The sequence below is a fragment of the Sinocyclocheilus rhinocerous genome, unplaced genomic scaffold (assembly GCF_001515625.1).
Source record: "Sinocyclocheilus rhinocerous isolate Xijiao unplaced genomic scaffold, SAMN03320098_v1.1 scaffold412, whole genome shotgun sequence".
In the NCBI taxonomy this organism is placed as follows: Eukaryota; Metazoa; Chordata; class Actinopteri; order Cypriniformes; family Cyprinidae; genus Sinocyclocheilus; species Sinocyclocheilus rhinocerous.
In genome coordinates this window covers 861790-882877 of record NW_015642498.1, presented here as the reverse complement: position 1 = coordinate 882877, position 21088 = coordinate 861790, and the positions used below count along the sequence as shown (strand labels likewise).

Sequence of the window (21088 nt, the reverse complement as noted above, 5' to 3'; positions counted from 1 at the left end):
AATTACAATTCCAACTGTGGAAAAAGGTCATTTGAGACAAGGTTAGTAAGTGCATTCTTTTTTAGAGTTGGCACGTTGGCTGTTCTGATGTTGTTTAGTAGTTAATTTCCACCTTCAAGAGGAAAACAAGGAATTCATTTCTTGACTTGCTGAGTAGGTCCCCTGTGACATGGTGGAGCAAGAGAAGTTCTAGTGTTTTGTTTAATGTCCACATTGCATTATGGGACGTGACTGTATATTTTACCCACTGGGGTTTAGTGGGGATAACTTTCAACAAGCCATTAGGCCAAAGCTGCTTTATGTTATTCCAACACCATAAAGCAGACAGACCTAATAACCCATGCCAGCAGTGGCTGGTCTCTTTATAATCTCACTATAGAATACTGTCATTAATCAATATCCTTTTAGTTTCTTTTGGAAGCAACAAATGTGTCCCTCAGATGTCTGTTGTTGTTTCTGTTCCATTACTTAATTCTGGTAATCTTTGTTATAACACAGATTTGGTGTACTGAGTTACCATATTTCAACACTGCTCATATTAGGAGACTGTTCTCTGCATTGCTGTTATGGGAATGGTCACACTCTGGTGACTAATTGGTTTTATGGTGCCTTATCGTCAGTTGAATCATACGCTCCCTGAGGCGCGCAAGATTCTAATGATCTTTTACAGGGTTTTACATCAAAGAACAAGCATAGAAGAAAGGCCAAATTATTTGGTTGCATGAATTGTTTTGTTGGAAGTCACTGAGGGGGATCCCCTTAAGATATGGCGAATATCAGAAAGAACAAACCAACAGTCAGTTTTGCCAAAGATGTAAGGGAACACAGTAGACAGGATGCAGACTGGATAAGGGTCAATGGTCAGGGAGTTGTTGACACTAGCGGAAGTAAGGTCAAGGAAACAACTGACTATACTATCAACACACTTAATGAAGGTGGAAAGGTAGGTAGAAACTTTCCCCCATTAATAGTTATACTCCATAATTTCAGAGTTTCCCACTTACTAATTGGGAACCATACTTATGTTACTCCAGCAAGGTCTTTAGCTCTATCCGTCCCTCACTGATGGTTTCTTTTGGCCTCTAATATGATGTGAGGTCATCGTAAGTTAGCTGGCCATTGAGACGCTAACCTCGCTCCAGTGCTAACTGATGCACTTCAGCCGTTGTGCCTTTGAACCAACCCCCTTCAAAGCCCTATCCCATCAGGAAAATGCAGATGCCATCATTATTTTCCTGGCTAGCTTTGAAACTCAAACCCCCTAATCTCTGACCTGCACATCGGAGCCCGGTGATGATGACAGTGAGAGATGGCGTCTGTTTGCTTTGCTTTAGTGTAGTGGAGCTTCTCTCTGGGCTTTTGAGCCAGACTGGGGGCTAGTTTCAGCCACTGGAGGCCAAAGTGTAAAGGAGGAGATGCTATCATGCCAAGGAATGGGGCCAGAATAGTCATCAGGGACTTGAGTTCTGGATGGGTACGAGAAGGCCAGGGGGACCATGTTTGTGCAGGCTTAAGTTCGAATGGTAGAGAAAAGGGTCAGGCTTTGCGCTGTGACTAGCGATAGCCTCTGAAGAAATACTATATCAGGAACTGATTGAGCTCCTAATGCCTCTTGAAGGACAAAGGGTTTGACAATGCTGAAATGTAGCCAAGGCCTTTCTGAATGAATAAAAGATGGTTGCACTCAAGCAGGTTTTGACTGAAATTCTAGCTTGTTTTCAGATCTTGCCACTTTCATTTACAGCAATTACAGTAGCAAGGAGAGAAAACATTGTGGAGAAAATAGGATGTGAATCAAACATAGTCCTGCTGCTAACTTGGCTTATTCTTCATCCTAAAATGTAACAATAATTATATCTCAGAGTTCACTAAACCATTTAGTGTCTATTTTCTGAAGGCATCTACAGGATGACTGTGATGCAGATGTACTAGTGCGTTGAAGGGTTTGGATTAGCTATGGTAGCTGTTAATATCTTGTCTGTTTCCTGATTGTACATATGCTGAATGACCTTTCCACTTCATCTTGGCAAATTGGGGCCGAGCTATATTTTACTCATAGGGGGACTTGACCTTTGATCTTATAGGTGAATGAGGTCACAACCCAGGTGGGGCATTGTCATCGCTGCCGTGACGTGGCAACTTAACCTCCAATTGGCCGGTTGAATTTCCAGGTGTGAACAGAGCTAATATATGAGTTGTCTGTCATGCTGAATGAACTTTTCTCTGAAATCGGCCCAAGTTGGAGCTTGGAGCCTCCAGATGATGAGTTTGACCTGAAAGCTGACTGTGAGGAGGAGTTCAGAGTTCGGCTTCACTCACTCTCCCTTTATAGCTGTGTGTGTCATCAGTGATGCAGTCTGACAACATACTGACTCATTATTAACCAAGTACTGCAAAGTTAGAATAATGAATCACATCGAATGAGAGACAAATATTATGATTGATGAACAGAAACTTGAAAAGTGAAAAGGTCCTAGTGTAGTAACAAAATTACAGTTTGATGGAAAATATTTTGGAAACACTTTAGTATACTTGTTGCTTATTAGCATGCCTATTATTAACATATTGGCTGTTTATTAGTTCTTATAAAGCACATATTCTACATCCCTAATCCTACCCAATACCTAAACTTAACAACTTACTAACTATTAATAAGCAGCAAATTAGGAGTTTATTGAGGCAAAATTTGTATAGTTAATGAGTAGGTAATAGTGAGAATTGGACCTTAAAATAAAGCATGACCAATATTTTTATAAACATGTTGTGTTCACAAGTGATATTTAACTTACTTTTGCTTAAACTTTATTAGCAAAAGTGTTGGTTATCATGGAATTTTTCTTTTCAAAAATATATATAATGTATAAAAAATTTTTTATTTTTGTTTAGGAATTCAACGCCTAGAAGATAAAAGTACCCTAACTTAAAGGCAGAGTAAGTGATTTTTCAAAAACACTTTAGAAAACTGATTCGGGCCGAATCGCAAAACAAACTTGTAGCCAATCAGCAATAAGGGGCGTGTCTACTCGTGATGTGGAGGACAGCGCGTTCAGTGCGTTGCCTGGGTTGCATACATATATGTGGGGTGGAGCTATCAAAATAGGGGCAAGACCCTTTTGGGGTAGGGGCGTGTTTGTTTTGGTGATTTCAAATATCAACATTGGCTACCAGAAATCACTTACTCTGCCTTTAAGAAAGACCCCTAAATTTCCACATTAGTTAGAATGACCCTCACTGGGAGTATTGACATGAGTATTTATATCTCGACTGCAGTGCAGAAAAAGGACACTAGCCCTGAGCAAATTATAAGTATTACATAATGGAAAGTTGCCATAAAACACAGTGGTGCCAGTACATACTTTAACAATGCTAATGCCAGATCCTAACTCAAGTAGAGATTTATGGGTTGATTTTTTATAATCTTAAAAACACTCATCTATTAATCATCTATTTTACATTTATTTGGACTGCATTAAAGATTAACTTTCTATGTGCTGTAATTATTACAATTTTGAACTCAGAACTAATGATTTTGCACTTTATAGGCTACTCCAAAGTGAAAACAGTTTTTAATTACCATCAGTATTTTCATAAATATAGCATATTTTCGATATTTCTTATGAGCATTTCAAAACGGTAGGTATCCTAAACCTGGGATGCAGGTCATATCAACTCTCATCTCCGGCACCAATGTAGATGGAGCTCTCTAACAACACGTCCCTAGAGCTTTATGCCCCTTGGCAGGATATCCCATGATTCTCTCGGACAGCTGAAGCACCAGCTCCTTGACACGTGGAGAGATTTATCAGCAGAGGCGTGACACTCTGGAGTCCTCTGGAGAGATACATACATGAGAATGAAGGAACAAACAGCATTCTCTATTCACTGCTAATCAAACGTAACCTTTAAGTCTATGCTAATCACTTCAGTGAATCGCTACACTTCTTCCTGAACAAATTGATCCCAGTGCTCGGTAAAGTTGAAGGGTGGGATATGGATGCTAAAATGCTTTAATATACAGAGATGACTATTAATTGGAGCATTTGTATTTATGAGATGAGCGCACATGAATGTTGTATTTACTCTCTGGATTTTGTTTGAGCCCTGAATTTCCAAGTTGAAATGAGGAAACTATGAAAGCTATTCAACGTACAGTTGATGATCCAACAAGCAGTTATTTCAGGTTTTGTGAAAGTACAGATTAGCTTAATATTTATGATAATTGAATTATTTTTTTGTAATGACAAATGTCTCAGCAACTGATTAAGTGCAGTTTGATCAGCAAAGTTTGGCAGCTTTGGAAAAAAACTTAAGGGGTTATTTCATCCAAAAATGGAAATTGTCATAATTTACTTACTCCCATGTTACAAAACTAACGATGAAGAATCAACTGGTGGAAAACATGACATTGATTTCCCAGTTATACATAATGCAGTGGGTGTCCAAATTAAGAGACCCAAGGCCTCTTCAAGGATCTTCAAGTGCTACAGCCAACAATACTGGTTTCTGGTTGCTACAATAAAAAAAAGAGTGTGATTCAGCATGATGACCTCCATCACTTTCCAAAGGCATCTAAGGAAGCAACCCAGAGATGCCATGAAAAAAATAAGAAACAGATGATTGCATCGCAGACATCCTTTGGGAACCTACTAAGTACATTTCTGGAAGGCAGTTGAGAGTTTTCATATATTTGTTCTCTGGAGTTGTGCCCTAAATTGGACCTGGTTTCCATTTCATATTCAACAGTTCTATCTTAATCTGTGGTTTGTTTCTATATTTAGTTATGATCATATGTTTTAAGACACATACAGTGTCCCAGACATGGGATGTTTTTTTTATGTGAATTTGTGGCAGCAACATAATTTAACTGTATATTTTTACAATTGTTTTAGATAGATAGATAGATAGATAGATAGTAAAACAAAAAAAGCACTATCAGTCAAATACACTGAAATGCCGCAGAATAGGTAGTTCTAAGAAATATGTGGAAAGCTGCCAATGTGGGATTATATGTTCTCATGCATTCAGTCGTGGGCATCCGTGGGGAAATTCTTGGCATATATTTGAGTGCCTTTCATTTATGCTCATGTTGTTGCTCATTTGTGCAATTCTACTACAATCATTTTCACACAAAAATGCCCATTCTTAGGTTTTGGAGATCATACATTCTTCTCCATCTGCACTTCAATCTCCCGTAGGCCTTTTCAACTTCAACTTCATTTTTGCATTTGTTAGATTCATTAATGCAGTGAAGTAAAGAGATAAGACGATATAAGAAAAGAAAACAGGAAACCTAACTCGGCCCCAGATTCATGTCACTCAAGGCACTGTTGTATCATACGTTGGCACACTGTCCACAATTATGGCGCCAGTGATGCAATCCATCTTTAATATCTTTCCACACTTACACTAAGTAAACAAATCCCTTGCATAGTAAATGCATTACATGAATTAAGCCAGAGGAAGAAGCGGTCACACTTTATTTTAAGGTCCCTTTCTCTCTATTAACAAACCATTAACTACTACTTTTGCCTCAAAAAACTCCTAATTTGCTGCTTATTAATAGATAGTAAGGTAGTTACGTTTAGGATTAGGGATGTAGAATATGGTCATGCAGAATATGTGTTTTATATGTACTAATAAACAGCCAATATGTTGATAATTAGCATGCTAATTAGCAATTAGCTAATAGTGAGAATTGGTCCCTATACTAAAGTGTTACCGAAGAAGCTTAAAACCAAGAACAGGTTTTAACTGGATCTATTCACAGGAAACTAATAAAGCCCAAATATATCCCCACATCCTAACCGGCAATAAACAAAAGGAATCCGCCCGTATCACACTACATGGAGGAATTCACAGAATGCAAGATATGTTTACTGCAACACATTTTATGTGACTAGCTTTTTACAACAATAGGATGTGGTTTACAAGAATGGATATGACTGAATTAAGATGACTTTACTTTGGAATGCCTATTAAAAACAATGCAAAAATGTTTTTAGATAACAACTGGTTTTATATAATAGAAAATATTATTTTACATGAAAATGTTTTTATATGAAAATGTTATTAAATGTGAATTTAAAAGGAAATAATATTTGCCTTGGTATATCCTTGGGATATGGCATAATACTCTGTATTCAGTTTCCATTGGTCATATTAATTACAAGTCCCACTTTATATTATGTGGCCGTAACTGCTATAAAGTAATCCTTTGATACAATGCACTTATTGTGTACATACATGTTTTTACATTGTACTTATATTTTAAAAATGGCTGCATGTAATTACATCTGTAATTAGTTTCTGTAATTACATTTATAATTACACTGTTGACCCATCCCTTACACCTTAACCCACCCTTAAACCTACCCATACCTTTAAAAGTGGAAAAACAATAAAACACATTCATCACTCTTGGGCACGTGGTCTCTATGGCTAATCCCTTGAGATCAAGTGAACATGCGTGGGCTGCTCTTCCTATGAAAAGCCTTGTAAAAGAAAACAATATTCCTTCCCTGAGTGCTGAATGACCAGCTGATGGACTTTTGGACGCTGGCAATGAAGTCGTGCTGATTAGATATGCTCTGTAAAGCTTGATTGAAGACAGCAGTCGGGATGTTGGAAATGGTACAGTTATAACGATTCTTATACTGATTTGTTTGCACAAATATACATGTTTGGGAATAAAAATAACACTCTAGTGTTTACACAAGAAGCATTTGCGTATCATTAAGTGGCACGCAGTAGAGAATGAACATCAGTGACATTGCAGAAGACCATCACCTCTGTCGCAAACTGTGAGATTTATGACACAGTATTCAGCCTATAGGCCATAACCTTTCACAATCATAACATGGTAATGGGAGATGTGTCCACTATGGGAGACGGCACCTGAATGATTAAACCCTTGCATTGCACAAGAGCATGAAACGAGCTGATGTATAGCCATTTTCAGCACTTACTCAGAGGTAAACAAGCACACTTATCCATTATAGGCTCTTTATTTTATTCCTTTGATGTGAATACAATATGATTGATTCAAGGAGATCAAGTATAAAGCATAAGGGGTGTTTATTTTTGCCTTATCATCCCATTTGCTCTGTTTGTACATTTAAGAACTATATACAGTAGTCTACACTGAAATGATCTGCCTGAGAGCAATATGAGCCATCAACGACTCGCACCCTTCAATAAAGCATCTCACACTGATCTTGTACAAAAATGTCAGAGGACACATAACACTTCGGAAAGGCCTTTCATGTGTTTATGGATTTAAGATAAATGGTTCTTATAGCTATTTTTACTTCACATGTGTGAGCTTTCCAAAAGCCATTTTGCCTGCATACATTCCAGGCTATTTTTATGGGGCGTGAAAACAAGACTCTCTTTTTCAGTGTCCAGCATTTCTCTGTGTTTCAGAAACTAAGACCATTTTCATAAAGTCAGTCCACAATGCAATTTGCAGTATAAATGCCTACTGGCCATGTTCTGTCGTGTATTTTTCTTGGTAAATTACTTGTAAATCAAATCACTTTATTGTCACTGGATTTATTGTCACATATACAAGAGTGAGCCAGTCATGTATTGAGAGTAGAACAGTAGTATTTCTGGAGCTCAAACAGTACGGCATGACATTAGCATTAGGGGGGCAATCCCTTTTGTATATAATATACAAATAATGTGTAAAATGTAAAAGTGTATGCAGAGTGCTTTACAATACACTGTCAAACGTGGTAACCTGCTTGTTTCCATAAGGAGCTATTTTTAACTGACTTAACCTATACAATTGGTTATATATTTGGCATAAATTAATGGTTAAATTAATTAATTCAGGTTGTTTCAATGATGTTAAGTATAATTTTTGACTTGAATGAAATCAGCTAATATAGATCATACCATTTTTAAGATATTTAACTTTATACACACACACACACACACACACACACAGAGAGACACAAAACACTGTTGAACGTTGAACATTTATACCATTATTACCCAGAAAAAGCGATTCAGTTCATTGGACACATGCTGACAAAAGTGATGCATGCTGTCACATAATATAAAATACATTATTGCAATGGAAACCACAGAGAGAATAGTGTTTTAGAAATTATATGTAAGTTATAACAGAGCGCCTTAGTTTGGAGGATAGAAATTTCCAAAATAAATAAATAAACCTTACTTACTTTTCAACTAGTAGAACATAGAAGACTATTTAAAATAAAAAGCCAACATTTTTGTCATTGGACGTTTGACTTAAAACCTTTGTATTTGCAGACATATTGACTGTTGTCCCCTATGACTACTAGCACCAGTGTTCTCTAGCCATTTCTAGAACTACCTGTATGTATAGGCTACTTGTAGGTAATATAATAAGTAGTTACAGTAACATGTATGTTGTGTAACATGTACTCTCTAATGTAAAGTGTCCCCTTTATTTTTCACTCGGACTCCTGTGGTCCTGAAGGCCTATTGAAATGAGTCTGAAGCCCTGCAACAGCTAAGCGCTGGATAGAATTTCACATTCTATATTTAAGTCCCCTGACTTGTGTCACAGGGCTATTTAAATGCCAACAGTCTTACTGTCAAAACAGCCTACAACAACATGATGGACCTGTTTGAGACCAACACTTATTTTTTCAACGATTTACGTTATCTCGAGGCGGACCATGGGACCTTGGATATGCCTGGAGTGTCCCCACTCTATGAGGGGAACGACAGCCCTCTGTCTCCGGGACAGGATCCGGTCCCGTCTGAGACAGGGTGCGAGAGCAGCGGGGAGGAACACGTCCTCGCGCCGCCGGGGCTCCAGCCTCACTGCGAGGGGCAGTGTCTTATGTGGGCTTGTAAGATCTGTAAAAGAAAATCCGCGCCGATCGACCGGCGAAAGGCCGCCACTCTGAGAGAAAGAAGGCGGCTTAAAAAGATCAACGAAGCGTTTGACGCGTTAAAGAAAAAGACGGTGCCCAATCCGAACCAGAGGCTGCCCAAAGTGGAGATTTTACGCAGCGCGATAACCTACATCGAGAAACTTCAGGACCTGTTGCATACGCTGGATGAGCAAGAACAGAACTCTGACAGTGACCCTTACACATACAACGTGAAAGAAAACCATGTAAGAACATAATAGATCCAGGCGCTCTGACAGCAGCTGGATCCACGTGGCGCCATTTGCAACTAATAATTATCAATATTTATTATGTGCTAAACTTAAATAAGAGCAGTATTAATGCTTTCCGTCACGATTGCCTGTTCAGGTGGCTCCCAATGAGTATCACTGGAAAAAGACCTGCCAAAACTGGCAGGGGATTCCAGATCATTCCAACTCCCAGATGGCCGGTCACCGAGAAGGTTGGTAAAGAGAAACAACGTTTTAAGTTATAACATAGAGGTGTTTAATCATTAAGGAGTATAGTTGCTGTCTGTTAATGTTTCATGCGTTGGTAATGTGCGTAATGGTCTGCGCGTAGTTGTCTGCGCGCTTTTACTTGCGCGTAATTTTGCATGATTGTGCCTTACAAAGACAAAACGCAGCTACTACACTATGATCTGCCCCGTGACAACTTCGTGTTGGCTTAACCTTGAAAACTGCTAGTAAATAGTTTCCTTTGATTCAGAAAATGTCTATGATTTCCAGAAACTATGATTTCTCATTTGAAATTTAGGCTATAGGGCCTATTATTGTCTGTGCATATTTATATTTGTGTAATTCATTGTGTGTAACCGTCATTTGTTTATTGCGTAAATCTCGCTGCGTGCTTTGTGTTGCATACGTATCTGTGCACAATTCCCTGTAATATTCCCCACGTGTGTTTCTCGATGCAAACTGACCCATGCGAACTTCTCTGTGCGTAATGTGCGTTCCAGAAGCCGCAGTGGAGTCCTCAACGTCCAGCAGCCTTCGTCGCCTCTCCTCGATTGTTGACAGCATTTCCACTGAAGAGACGAAAGCTCGCTGTCCCGACCAGATCACAGAAAAGTGAAGCTCAAGCATCCACCTCACATTTCCTACATATACTTATTTCCATGAGCTAGTGTGAATGTTCTAAATGTGATAGGCAACACTTTGCAATAACTTTTAAACAATCATGCTTAAATAATGCATAACAGATCAAGTTCAATTCAACAAATTATTATATATGAAAATATATATTCATAACAACATTTCTATATCCTCATAGCATTTCTTGGCTTTCTGAATGTAACTATGTGATCTGTTACGCATTGTATAATTAAATAATGTGTTTATTACATTGCAAAGTATTATTATGAAGTGTTCCAATGTAATATTTAGATTTCTTTTTCATAAATGACCATTCAGTGTAGTTGCTGCAGCTAATTCCAGGTTCATTTCAGGGTCATTAATATCAGCAAAATGATTCCTGTCAATTTATGTAGTCTTTCTAAAATGTACATATTTTGTAATATATTGCTGTTACTTAAATTATTTTATAAATTAACAAGAAAAATAGAGCACTTGATCGCTCCCGGATATATTTCCAACATTAAACATGAAAAATATCAAAGGTGTACTCTGCATTTTTATTTACTTTTATTTAATTTATTTTAAAATTTTAATTGTCAATTATTTGTTTTAAAATTTTTATCATTTGAAGGATTTTACTGGTGATTTTGAAGTTTTGATATGCCTGCATCTTATGATGTCAAAACATACCAGCCTATTGTCTTATAATATTGAATCATGATATTAAACAATGAAGTCATTCAACCTCGTTAAGGTTTAAATTAATTTAGCCTCTATGTAAGATCGTCATACTCGTTCGGTTGAATCTATTTTGAGTTGTAACATTAACTTAAATGTCCCAAGCTGAAGGTAACAGGCATCTATGGCACGCAAGGATGGCCAGCCACCAAATGTCCTCATTAAACCCATTGAATTAAGAGCCCTCTGTATTCCACCACCAGCCTTGACCAGTCAAGCCAGCAGCTCTCCCAGATTTACGAGTATTAACGGAGTGTAAAGTATGACTGGCCCTGAAATAGCCCTGGCCTTGCCGGTTAGTTCCAGCTGGCAGGGCAGGACTCAGGATTGGCTGCAATGAAACCCGCTGTATCTGTCTCATGATCTGAAGTAGAAGGTTGGTCAGGGGAAAATATTGCAAAGCTGTAAGCAACATGACAGCTATCATAATGTTACAGGCTGTGAGGGTTTTCCCCTCGAATGAGGCGTTGGGTTGCATCGCATTTAGTGGCCGGGTTTAATTTGTGAGTGTGAATGCGTGTGATCTTGGCAGTTATCCATCGGTAGAGTGCTCCCAAGTTCCTCTGCAGCGTTTCCATCTCGCACAGCGTGCTGTCTGTCAGAACCGGCTCTCTGATCTTTCCATTTAACACACTGCCACCTTTGACCTCATCACAGACACAAGTTAACTTATGTACTCAAACTCTCAAATGACTCGGAATGACCAGTGACCTGCACAGCACACATCTGGGAAACAATGCAAATGTTAAGAAACATTTCCCATTTGTGTCAGTGTTAAAAACAGTTGTGCTGCTTAATATTTTTGTCAAAACTGTGATAACATTTTCTTTTTCAGAATTCTTTGATGAATTAAAAGTTCAAAAGAACATAATCATCATTTTTATAGGAATGCATCAGTGTTGTTTCTGATAACAATAATAATACTTCTTGTAAAAAACAAAGCTAAATCCTCTGTGTTGGCGGCTACACACTTGAAGTAATTGTCTGATAAGTTATGGTATTAAGAGCAGGGCACTTCAAAGAGATGCATTGCTCTCCTCTTAGTGAGCCAGACTGTAACCAGATAGCTCTGTCTACAGTGTTGTTTTAATAGGATCTCAGATGTAGAGATGATGCAGTTTCATTGTGTTTTTTATTAGACCTGATGCCTGACTCCTTTAGCAGAGAGAAAAAAAATCACAATTGAAATGTTTTCTTGACACATTCATCGCTTCATTTGCATATGAACATACTCTGAAGTACATAACAACTACAAATGTGTCATTAGTTTCCATCAAAGGGAGGCACAGAGAATGTGATTATAGCATCTTGCCATCTGGGAATTATCCCAGAGGAACCTTTTATTGCTCAGAGGCCTCGAGAGACTTAATGGAAGCTTCATTTAAACATCAAATTCCTTAAGAAAAATACAATGAGATATAAATTATACAATATAATGTGCACAATAGAGTTTATTGCTGTATAAAATTCTAAGTGTGGATAGCATAGCTCAGATAGTGGTCATTGTATTGAAATCAATCAGTCAGCAGCTCTATCTATCTATCTGTCTATCTGTCTATCTGTCTGTCTGTCTGTCTGTCTGTCTGTCTATCTATCTATCTATCTATCTTTGCATCCTAGAAAGCAAAGTCCTTATGATCATTTTAAAATATTCAGGTTTAAGTGATGATGTCTGGAGTAAAACAGAGGCAAATGCTGGTAAGATACACAACTAAAGCTAAACTATAGGATTAAAGATGAAGAAAGAAGTAAGAGCTTTACTGACATTCCTTTGAATATCCAGATATGGAGCCATTCTGACTGGAGCTGAGGAAACACTTCCTCTAGCTGCCAGACAAATGCTGTTGCCAATCACACCATCTGACCATGTGATCAAATATGATACTGTTATTGCTGATGGAAAAAGTGCAGCCAATGGCTGGTCTTGGCAAGCAAAAGAAGGGTGAAGAAAAAACAAGTGGGTGGACGAAAAGCATGTCTTTCCATTGTTTTTCTTTAGACTGCTTTTTTAAAGATTTCATATATATTCAATACCGATGGAAAATCGATGAAAAAAGGTGCAAAATACGAAGGGGAATTTGAATTGCATATTTACTCCTAACAAACTTGTAAGAGAAAATAAAACTGACAGCCTGCACAGTGAAAGAAACATTAACGCTCACCCTCTGCCCTACACTTAACACAGTCCCTGACCCTTGACAACAGCCCTCAGAAAAGCCCCGAAGTTCCCCTGAGACACCGTACCGTTCCCAAATCTCAGAGCAGGTTTGTGCGCTCACTCATCACAGCCATTTCGGGACCCTTGCGCGTTCACCATATGCTTACGCAATCTGAGTTGGACTCAGTTATCGACTGCTGTCAGGTTTTCTCGTTGTCCATGTTGTTAACAGTCAATTGTCTTTGATCTGTACGACAGCTAAACAGGATTATCCTTGGCCAATATCTTCTTCAGCTGTGCGCAATACAAACTACCCTGGCTATTCATGTTTTCTTAGGTGTGCACGGTTCCCAGACACTGGAGAGGCCAAACGTTTTAGCACGTTGTGAGAAATATCCGCATTGTATCTTTATTAGCTGTCAACACTGATGGCTCGAGTAATGACCTCTATACAGCAATAGATGTTTTTTTTAAAGACACTTCATCAGTGTTACGGTTATAAAAAATCCTGTGTGTGTGTGTGTGTGTGTGTTTTTATTGCGTAACTGCTTTTATGCACCATTTGTAAGTGCTAATAAATTTAATTAAGTGTTTAATTTGAAAATGTTATCCAACAGGTTGCTATGAAAAAAAATATAGGCTACTCAAATTTCAAATATCCCCAAAAATACAGTATCTAGCTGCTGAAATGCTAAGTAATACAGTATGTAGCAGGCATGTGATCATGGCCTTGATCAGCCTCTAAAAGAATTAGTAAAAATTCCAATGGTGTGGATTTCTGATTGTGTGTGATAAATGATTTTTCAGTTTTCAGAGAAAAAGTTATGTCAATTATTTGCAGTTATTATTGTTAATTTTACACACACACACACACACACACACACACACAGGTTTCCATGTTTTATAGGGGCATTCCATATGGGCATAATGATTTTTCTATAGTACAAACTGAATTTTCTCTCCCCTTACCCTAACCCTACCCCTAAACACCTCACTGAAAACTTTCTGTATGATTTATAAGCTTGTTTCCTCATGGGGACCAAAAATGTCCCCACAAATTTACTGGTATTACTATACTTGTGGGGACATTTGGTCCCCATAACGTAGTGAATACCAGTACACACACATTATTATTTCAGGTCTTTGGGAAAAATTACAAATTTGAATGCTTGCTACAATTTCTTTTAATTGCTTTTTACATTTTCTTTCTAATTCAAATTCATTCTATTGACAAAATAATTTTTACTAATCATTTATTACAGAGGGGTAGTTAAAAAGTGTTGACAGGGGACAAGCCCAAAATAGAGAAAGTCCTAAAAATAAAGTAAAAATAATTAAAGAAACTACAATCATTTATTTACAATGAATTAAATTTACACCCTTCAAAAACAGAATGATTGTTCTTTTAAAACCATCCTACGGGATAGAAAACTTACCATAATTGAAGAACAATACATACACATATATTAAAACCTACATATAAATGTTACAAAAACAATGTAGCAGAGAACTTGCCACACAGTTGCTAATGAGCTACTTAGAGATTTAATGAGCTTTAACGTAACTAACGCGGACACGCTACTTCTGACACCTTCATCCCCAGTCCGGATCTTGAGTTGTGTATCTGCGTGAGTGTATGCCTCGGAAATGCTACACCAGCCCTTACAGCTGGACCGCATCTGCAACGCTGCTCTTTCCTCAAGCGTAAAATTAGCCAGCGAACTCTTAAACATGGAGTCATTCTTGACCGCTGCGTTTTAAGATAATAGAAGTTACATTTATTGGTTTGGTTCTGTATTTGAATGCATTTTTACTAAAATGAAACTCATCTCTTCAACTTTCAGGGGGCCCATGCATATGTATATCTGGGGGACTTAACTATATATGCAATCAAGACTTTTAATAATCAATACAAATACTTGGACACAGTTGAAGACAAAATATGAATGGCTACAGCTAAAAATCTCTACGTTTTACGGTTAAAGTACAAAAAACCCCTGAAGTAAGTAAAGTAAAGCAAGAGTTTCTTCACATGAATGTTTATTGATGATAATTCCCTCTTGTAATGACCGTCTCACTGTTGAACGGAGTGAGAAACCACCCCTCCACACAGATGTGGGAAACTCAGTAGGGGTGTTGGGTTTGGGTGGGGAAGGGGGGTCGCTGAGCCCTGCTTTGGCCAATGGGGCACGGTCATTAGGGCTGACCAGTGTGGGCCCCGGCATATAAGAAGGGCCGTATGGTTGCCCCCTCACAGATCTCCTACAACCACACAAATCCAACCAATCATGGACGTATTCTCTACATCCCAGATCTTCTACGATAGCACTTGCGCCTCGTCGCCTGAAGCTTTGGAGTTCGGCCCCGGAGGGGAACTGGCCGGGTCTGAAGAGGACGAGCACGTTCGGGCCCCCGGGGCCCCGCACCAGCCAGGTCACTGTCTGCAATGGGCCTGCAAAGCTTGTAAGCGCAAATCCAGCACGGTGGACCGCCGGAGAGCCGCCACTATGAGGGAGCCCCGCAGGCTGAAGAAGGTGAACCATGCGTTTGAGGCACTACGGCGCTGCACCTCGGCGAACCCCAGTCAGCGTCTTCCCAAAGTGGAGATCCTGAGGAACGCCATCCAGTACATCGAAAGCCTTCAGGAGCTCCTCAGGGAACAGGTGGAGAACTACTACAGCCTGCCTATGGAAAGCAGCTCTGAGCCGGCCAGCCCCTCCTCAAGCTGTTCTGAAAGCATGGTAAATATTACTTTCTTACTCTTCAAGTCAAACTGTGGGGTTTAGATTGATTGACATCATACTGAAGATCTGTCAAAACTGAAATACTCCCATTTCCTCTTCTAGAGGGAGATTTTGAAAGGTCAGGGCCCAAATGCATGGAAAAAATCCATTTGAATGTGGATCTTATTGTAAGGTCCTTGTCCTTGTCTGGCTATGTTTTCGTCTTCATGTTTTATCTCAATAGCACACAGAGCATTCTATCCATCAAATGGAGTCAGTGATGCCTCAGTCTCAGCATGACAACAATAAATTGCTGCCCACATCTGGCTCTTTTTATACGCTAAGATATAAGCTTACTGCTGTTTGCCAGGGAACGTCTACAGTATATGTGGCACATTTTAACATATAGGGTTGATTTTGGGCTAAAAAAATGAATAGAGTTTATTAAATAATCTTAGTTGTGTCTGTTTCAATGCTTAGTCCACCTGAAATATGCTATATATGTATTGAAGACACCCAAATTGTCACTGTTTACTATGAGTTTGCTTCTCAAAACATGTTCGCTAATGACACTATGATCATGATTTACATAAATTTGGACATATTCTTTGATTCGGACCAAAATCTGCGTAGTTTTGCTAATTTAGCTCGGTGCTAATCATTTGTTGGCCAAGGAGGTCTTCTAGACTCAATTGTTCTGAATTAGCTATGATACAAATAGTAATTGAGATGTTACCACATCAAGCACATTTTTAGGTTAACTGACAAAACATTTTTGTTTATTAACTTTTATGTAACCAGGAAAAAGTCTCACTCGGATTAAAATCTCTATTGCAAGATTGACATTGACATTTATATTAGAGACTTTGAACCATTTGTTGACAAGGACAAGACTTCAAGATGTAAATGTTCTGAGTGAGTTAGTTTGCAAACCTTTAATGAGGTAGAACATTCATTGGGATTAAAATGTCTTTTACAAGTGTGACCTGGCTAAGAAGGCTATAGAAGTCAAACAGCAATTCTGCAAACAATGTGAGATGTTGGTTCCTACAAAATCTCAGTACAGGGGTTAAGAATGGAGGATATAGTAATGGCTTTCCCACTGGACTCTTTATAGCCTAATAAAGCCTCAGTAAATCCAGCCAACAGAGACTGGCAGGAAAGTGACGGCCGTGCCGCATTCCTGACTGACTGCATGAGCTGCGCTGCTGCCAGGATTTTCTGCAGATTTACTCAGAGAAAGTGTCATCTTGCACAAACTGGTGTGGCTTCCACTGACTCAATCAATTCGCTACGCCTGAAGCCCAGCATAGCGTGGGAGTCCCTCGCGAAGTAACCAGCGTGTGAAAGAAAGAGATACAGTGAAGTGCACAGACTATGCAGTGCAGCACAAGTTGTGGAAGAGGAAGCAACCAATCCATGTCACATATATATATGATGTTTAATGCTTTATATTTATGTATGCTGATGGAACTTTTTGTGTTTTTCACTTTAGGTTGACTGCAATAGTCCTGTATGGCCTCAAATGAATCCAAACTTTGGGAACAACTACAACTTTGAAGCACAAAATGGTAAGAAACAAGATCATTTTTCTGTTTTTAAATTTCTTTGTGTCACATAGTGCTTGTCATTAATTATGCCATTTCCTCTTTCTTCATTACTCCAGCTTGCGCAGTGGACAGAACTCTAGGAGCGTCGAGTTTGCAGTGTCTGTCCAGCATCGTGGACAGGCTGTCTTCTGTAGATACGGGAGTTGCAGTGGGAATGAGGAACATGGTTGCTCTCTCTCCAACTGGAAGTGATTCCCAGTGCAGTTCTCCAGACAGTCCCAGCAACAGACCAGTCTACCACGTCCTGTGAGAGGGAGGGAGCGAGACACTCCAGCCTGGATATCTGCTTCCACAGAACGCTCTGCAGAATCTGAATGCCTGCTATTCACATTGCATGTTCATTTATGAAGTATTTTGGAGGATTTGATAATGCTTTCATATACCAATAAGAATGTAGCAATTACAAACCTCCATACAGCACAATGACAAAGATTTGCCCTCAAACTCACAGCTGAAAATGCAAAACAAATCTTTAGTTTTTTCTAGGCTTGGTTATAATACATGCTTTAAAAAAGCCGTACTATCCATAAAAAATATGTCATTGTATAGACAGTGGATCTTTTTACCATGTTGACTGACTGTACAGCTGAACTACATTGAAATTGGTTTTATTTATCAATAATAATCGTTGAGGTACTTAGTACTACAGGTAATGCTGTTTTGTAATATTAGCCAACTTAATGTTATCCACGACCTACCATTCTCTGTGTTGTAAATAAGATTGTACATAATTTAAATGACTGTTATTGTATTCGTGTAATGTTGTTTCTGTCATATTTAATGAACATTCTTGCATAAAATGACTTTTTCATCAATAATACATTTCAAAAAGTTGTATTTAATGATCCCATTTGTCAAAATTAAATCCGCGGGTGCTTTTTGAAATGCGTCTCTCGGTAAATATTGACAGCAGCTTGGTCCCAATCATACGCCATTTGTCAGCTGCTAGAAGGAGGACAGTTGATAGTGTGATGAGTTGGATGTTGAAAAAGAGAGAGAAAGAGGAAATGAGCTATGTGTGCCTGTTTGCTTAATGTAACAAATGTTACACATCATTCACACCTTCTTATTACCATTGTCATGAACAAATGGCCACATGCTGACACTTCAAGGTGCTGCTTGTGTGTGTGTGTGTGTGTGTATAAAAGAGAACATTTGCACACAAGAACATTAGTTGCATTAGTTTAGTTTCATTTAAAGCTCACAATATTTAGTGGGATAAGATGTTTCAGGGGTTCATCTACGCAAACTATGCAATAGTCTCAATATATATTTATTTGCCCATCATATACAGTATGATTAAATGTCAAACTTAATCTAATTTAATGCTATTAAACTATAAGTACTCAGAGACTGAAATACATTACACTTAAATAATTAATTAAAAAACAAATATTTATAATGTGAATTTTTGCATTTTATCTGTATGCTATTGCTATTCAGTAAAAAAAACCATCATGAAAAACAACAAAATTCTCAGACTTCAATAGTGACATAAAATGATATGTAAATGAACTGTAAAATAGGGAAAATACATCTTTAACTTTAAATTCCAGAGAGATGATTTTTAAATCTGTGAAAAGTAAATTAAATTAAATTTAATTAAAACTAGTCAAATACAACAGTAGATTAAATCTATCCCTCATCCTCATTTATATGAAATGTGTTATATGGTTATATGGCAAATATGAGTGTAATACGCATTAAGCTGTTAGCAGTAACATTTTTCGATCATTTCAACCATTCCTGCTCGCTTCTTCTTTTATTTATGCTCTTGTTAGTGAATCAAATAGAGAAACACTTAACCTTGAAGTAAAAAAATACCTACAACCCTCATTAAAGTAGTTACTTTCACATTTTAAAAGGTGCCTATTCAGACGTGGAGCCAATTTTGCTCTTGTAAAGAGATTCAGTAATGTATTAGAAGATCTTTCACTGAGAGTCTTTCAAACGCTTTAAGTACAGTAGATTCAATTTCAGTAAGCAATCCTGTCGCCCACCTGGCTATAACTCCGAATGCAATGCAGGAAATATCCATGGCTAAAGCACTACTATAATCCATTAAATGACTCATATATTGGATTTATTATTAACCCTTTAAAAGGTTTGAACCTCCATGGATTGAATAGCATAGTATGCTCTGACTGCACATGTTAAAGGCTTTTCACTGTAGGCCATAAAAGGAGACTTTTTTTTCACTTTTTTACTTCTTTTTTATTTCTTTGAACATTTCTTATAGTGTGGATTTAATTGTTAAAGTCATTTACTGTGTTTGCACATATCTTAATGTTTTGACAAAAATATATTGAACATTACACTGTTTCCCAAGGAAAAAGATATAGTCCATTGAACCCGCGTTGACCTTTTTTGACAACAATGCACTAGTAACCTTTGGCCACCAGAGTGCAGTACTTTCTCAGATGCTTTTACAAAGCTATATAACTGACTCCCTGGTAGCCAAAGACCACCTATGTGTTGTCAGCTTTCAATATCTCATGCTTTAGATATCAAAACGCTGTATTAAATATAGTTTGTAGGGAAGAAAACTTTTTAAATTAAGATTTCCTTTTATCAATATATTAGTGTGGCATCTGTTAAGTAGTGATAAGCAGATATCAACAGGTTATCTGAAGCAGTAATTCTTCACCTGTTCTTGAGTTGATGAGTAAGCCTAGCCTATATATCACTTATTTTACAGATACATTCTGTGGTAACAATCTAAATTTTTTTCTAAAAGAGAGAAAAAAATAGTAATCTGCCCCCGTGACATAGGGCTAATTGGGTACAACAAAGAAAAAATGTTTAATTATATGTACACAAAACAGCTATTCCAAGATCAGTTCCAGATTGTCAATCTGTGCATTAGTGGTAGAGATTTTCAGAGACAATTTCTGCAGGTTACAACGTTACGACAGTAGGTGGAGACGATTGGTAGGACCGAGTCATTGAATCACTCAAATAAATGATTCGTTTTAAAACGACTCATTCATGCTCGGACTCGGAGACTCAATGCCGGTTGATTTTGCTTTTGGCTGTCTTTGTTGGCACAGAAAACTTGTGACAATAATTGTGTCTAAAATTTAATTTTCTCTAAACTTATTATTTATTGAACTATTGTAGAAAAGCATTACCATTTTTTGATATATCACATTCATATAAGCAGGACATTATATGTGGCCGTTGAAATCCGAATGCCATGTAATGTACTCAAAAATTTACTCAGAAATAAGCTGTTAAAAGATTGTTGTAGGAAAAAAGTGTCAACTTGTATTTGTTTGTAAATTACCTCCGTGCTCCAAATGAATCGTGTTCGGTTCTGTTGCTTATGCCGAGTTCACACTGCACGATGGTTCTCCTGGTACAATTCACATTCCAGGGCCTAAATATCACGTTATTGGGGTCGCTTCAACCTGCAGACATAAAAAACAACCGGCGGCAATCGCGGATTTGGCAGTGGCGCCTGCAGGTGTACGGCTGTACGCACTGTGCGTACCATGAGCGCTCACACTGACCTGAGATTTGCCCTGCAAACATTTAAGCAGTTATTAAAGGCCTGTGTGTCCCGTATTTCTGTCAACTGAACCAGCCATGCCATTAATTATGAATTTATCAGTCTTTTGCATGCCAAAGTCAATTTCTGCATATAAATATTAATTAAAGAAAATCGTCCTATAGGCTATGCACTTTCATGAGATCGGGTTATGCCGAGTTCACACTGCACGATTTTCAAAGACGTCGCATCACTGTTGGTTTCACACTGAACGACTATCTGGGGTAGCATTCAGTTGTTGCTGTGTTCACACTGCACGATGGAACGACGACAGGAGGTTACACACTGCATGACTTTACAATAGGGAGAATCACCGATAAC

The 21088-nt window shown here is 38.1% G+C and overlaps 2 protein-coding genes across 2 annotated transcripts; both read left to right on the top strand.

The window, feature by feature from the left end:
* The first annotated feature begins 8583 nt into the window (after nt 1-8583).
* Nucleotides 8584-10192, top strand: LOC107755889 (myogenic factor 6). The gene is made up of 3 exons (XM_016572850.1): nt 8584-9118; nt 9261-9354; nt 9871-10192. Exons 1-3 carry the CDS (start codon nt 8609-8611, stop codon nt 9984-9986), a joined length of 720 nt encoding a protein of 239 aa, XP_016428336.1. The 5' UTR covers nt 8584-8608; the 3' UTR covers nt 9987-10192.
* Nucleotides 10193-15172: 4980 nt separating this feature from the next.
* LOC107755888 (myogenic factor 5-like) lies at nt 15173-17689 on the top strand. The gene is made up of 3 exons (XM_016572849.1): nt 15173-15625; nt 17103-17178; nt 17274-17689. Exons 1-3 carry the CDS (start codon nt 15173-15175, stop codon nt 17465-17467), a joined length of 723 nt encoding a protein of 240 aa, XP_016428335.1. The 3' UTR covers nt 17468-17689.
* The last annotated feature ends 3399 nt before the right edge of the window (nt 17690-21088 follow it).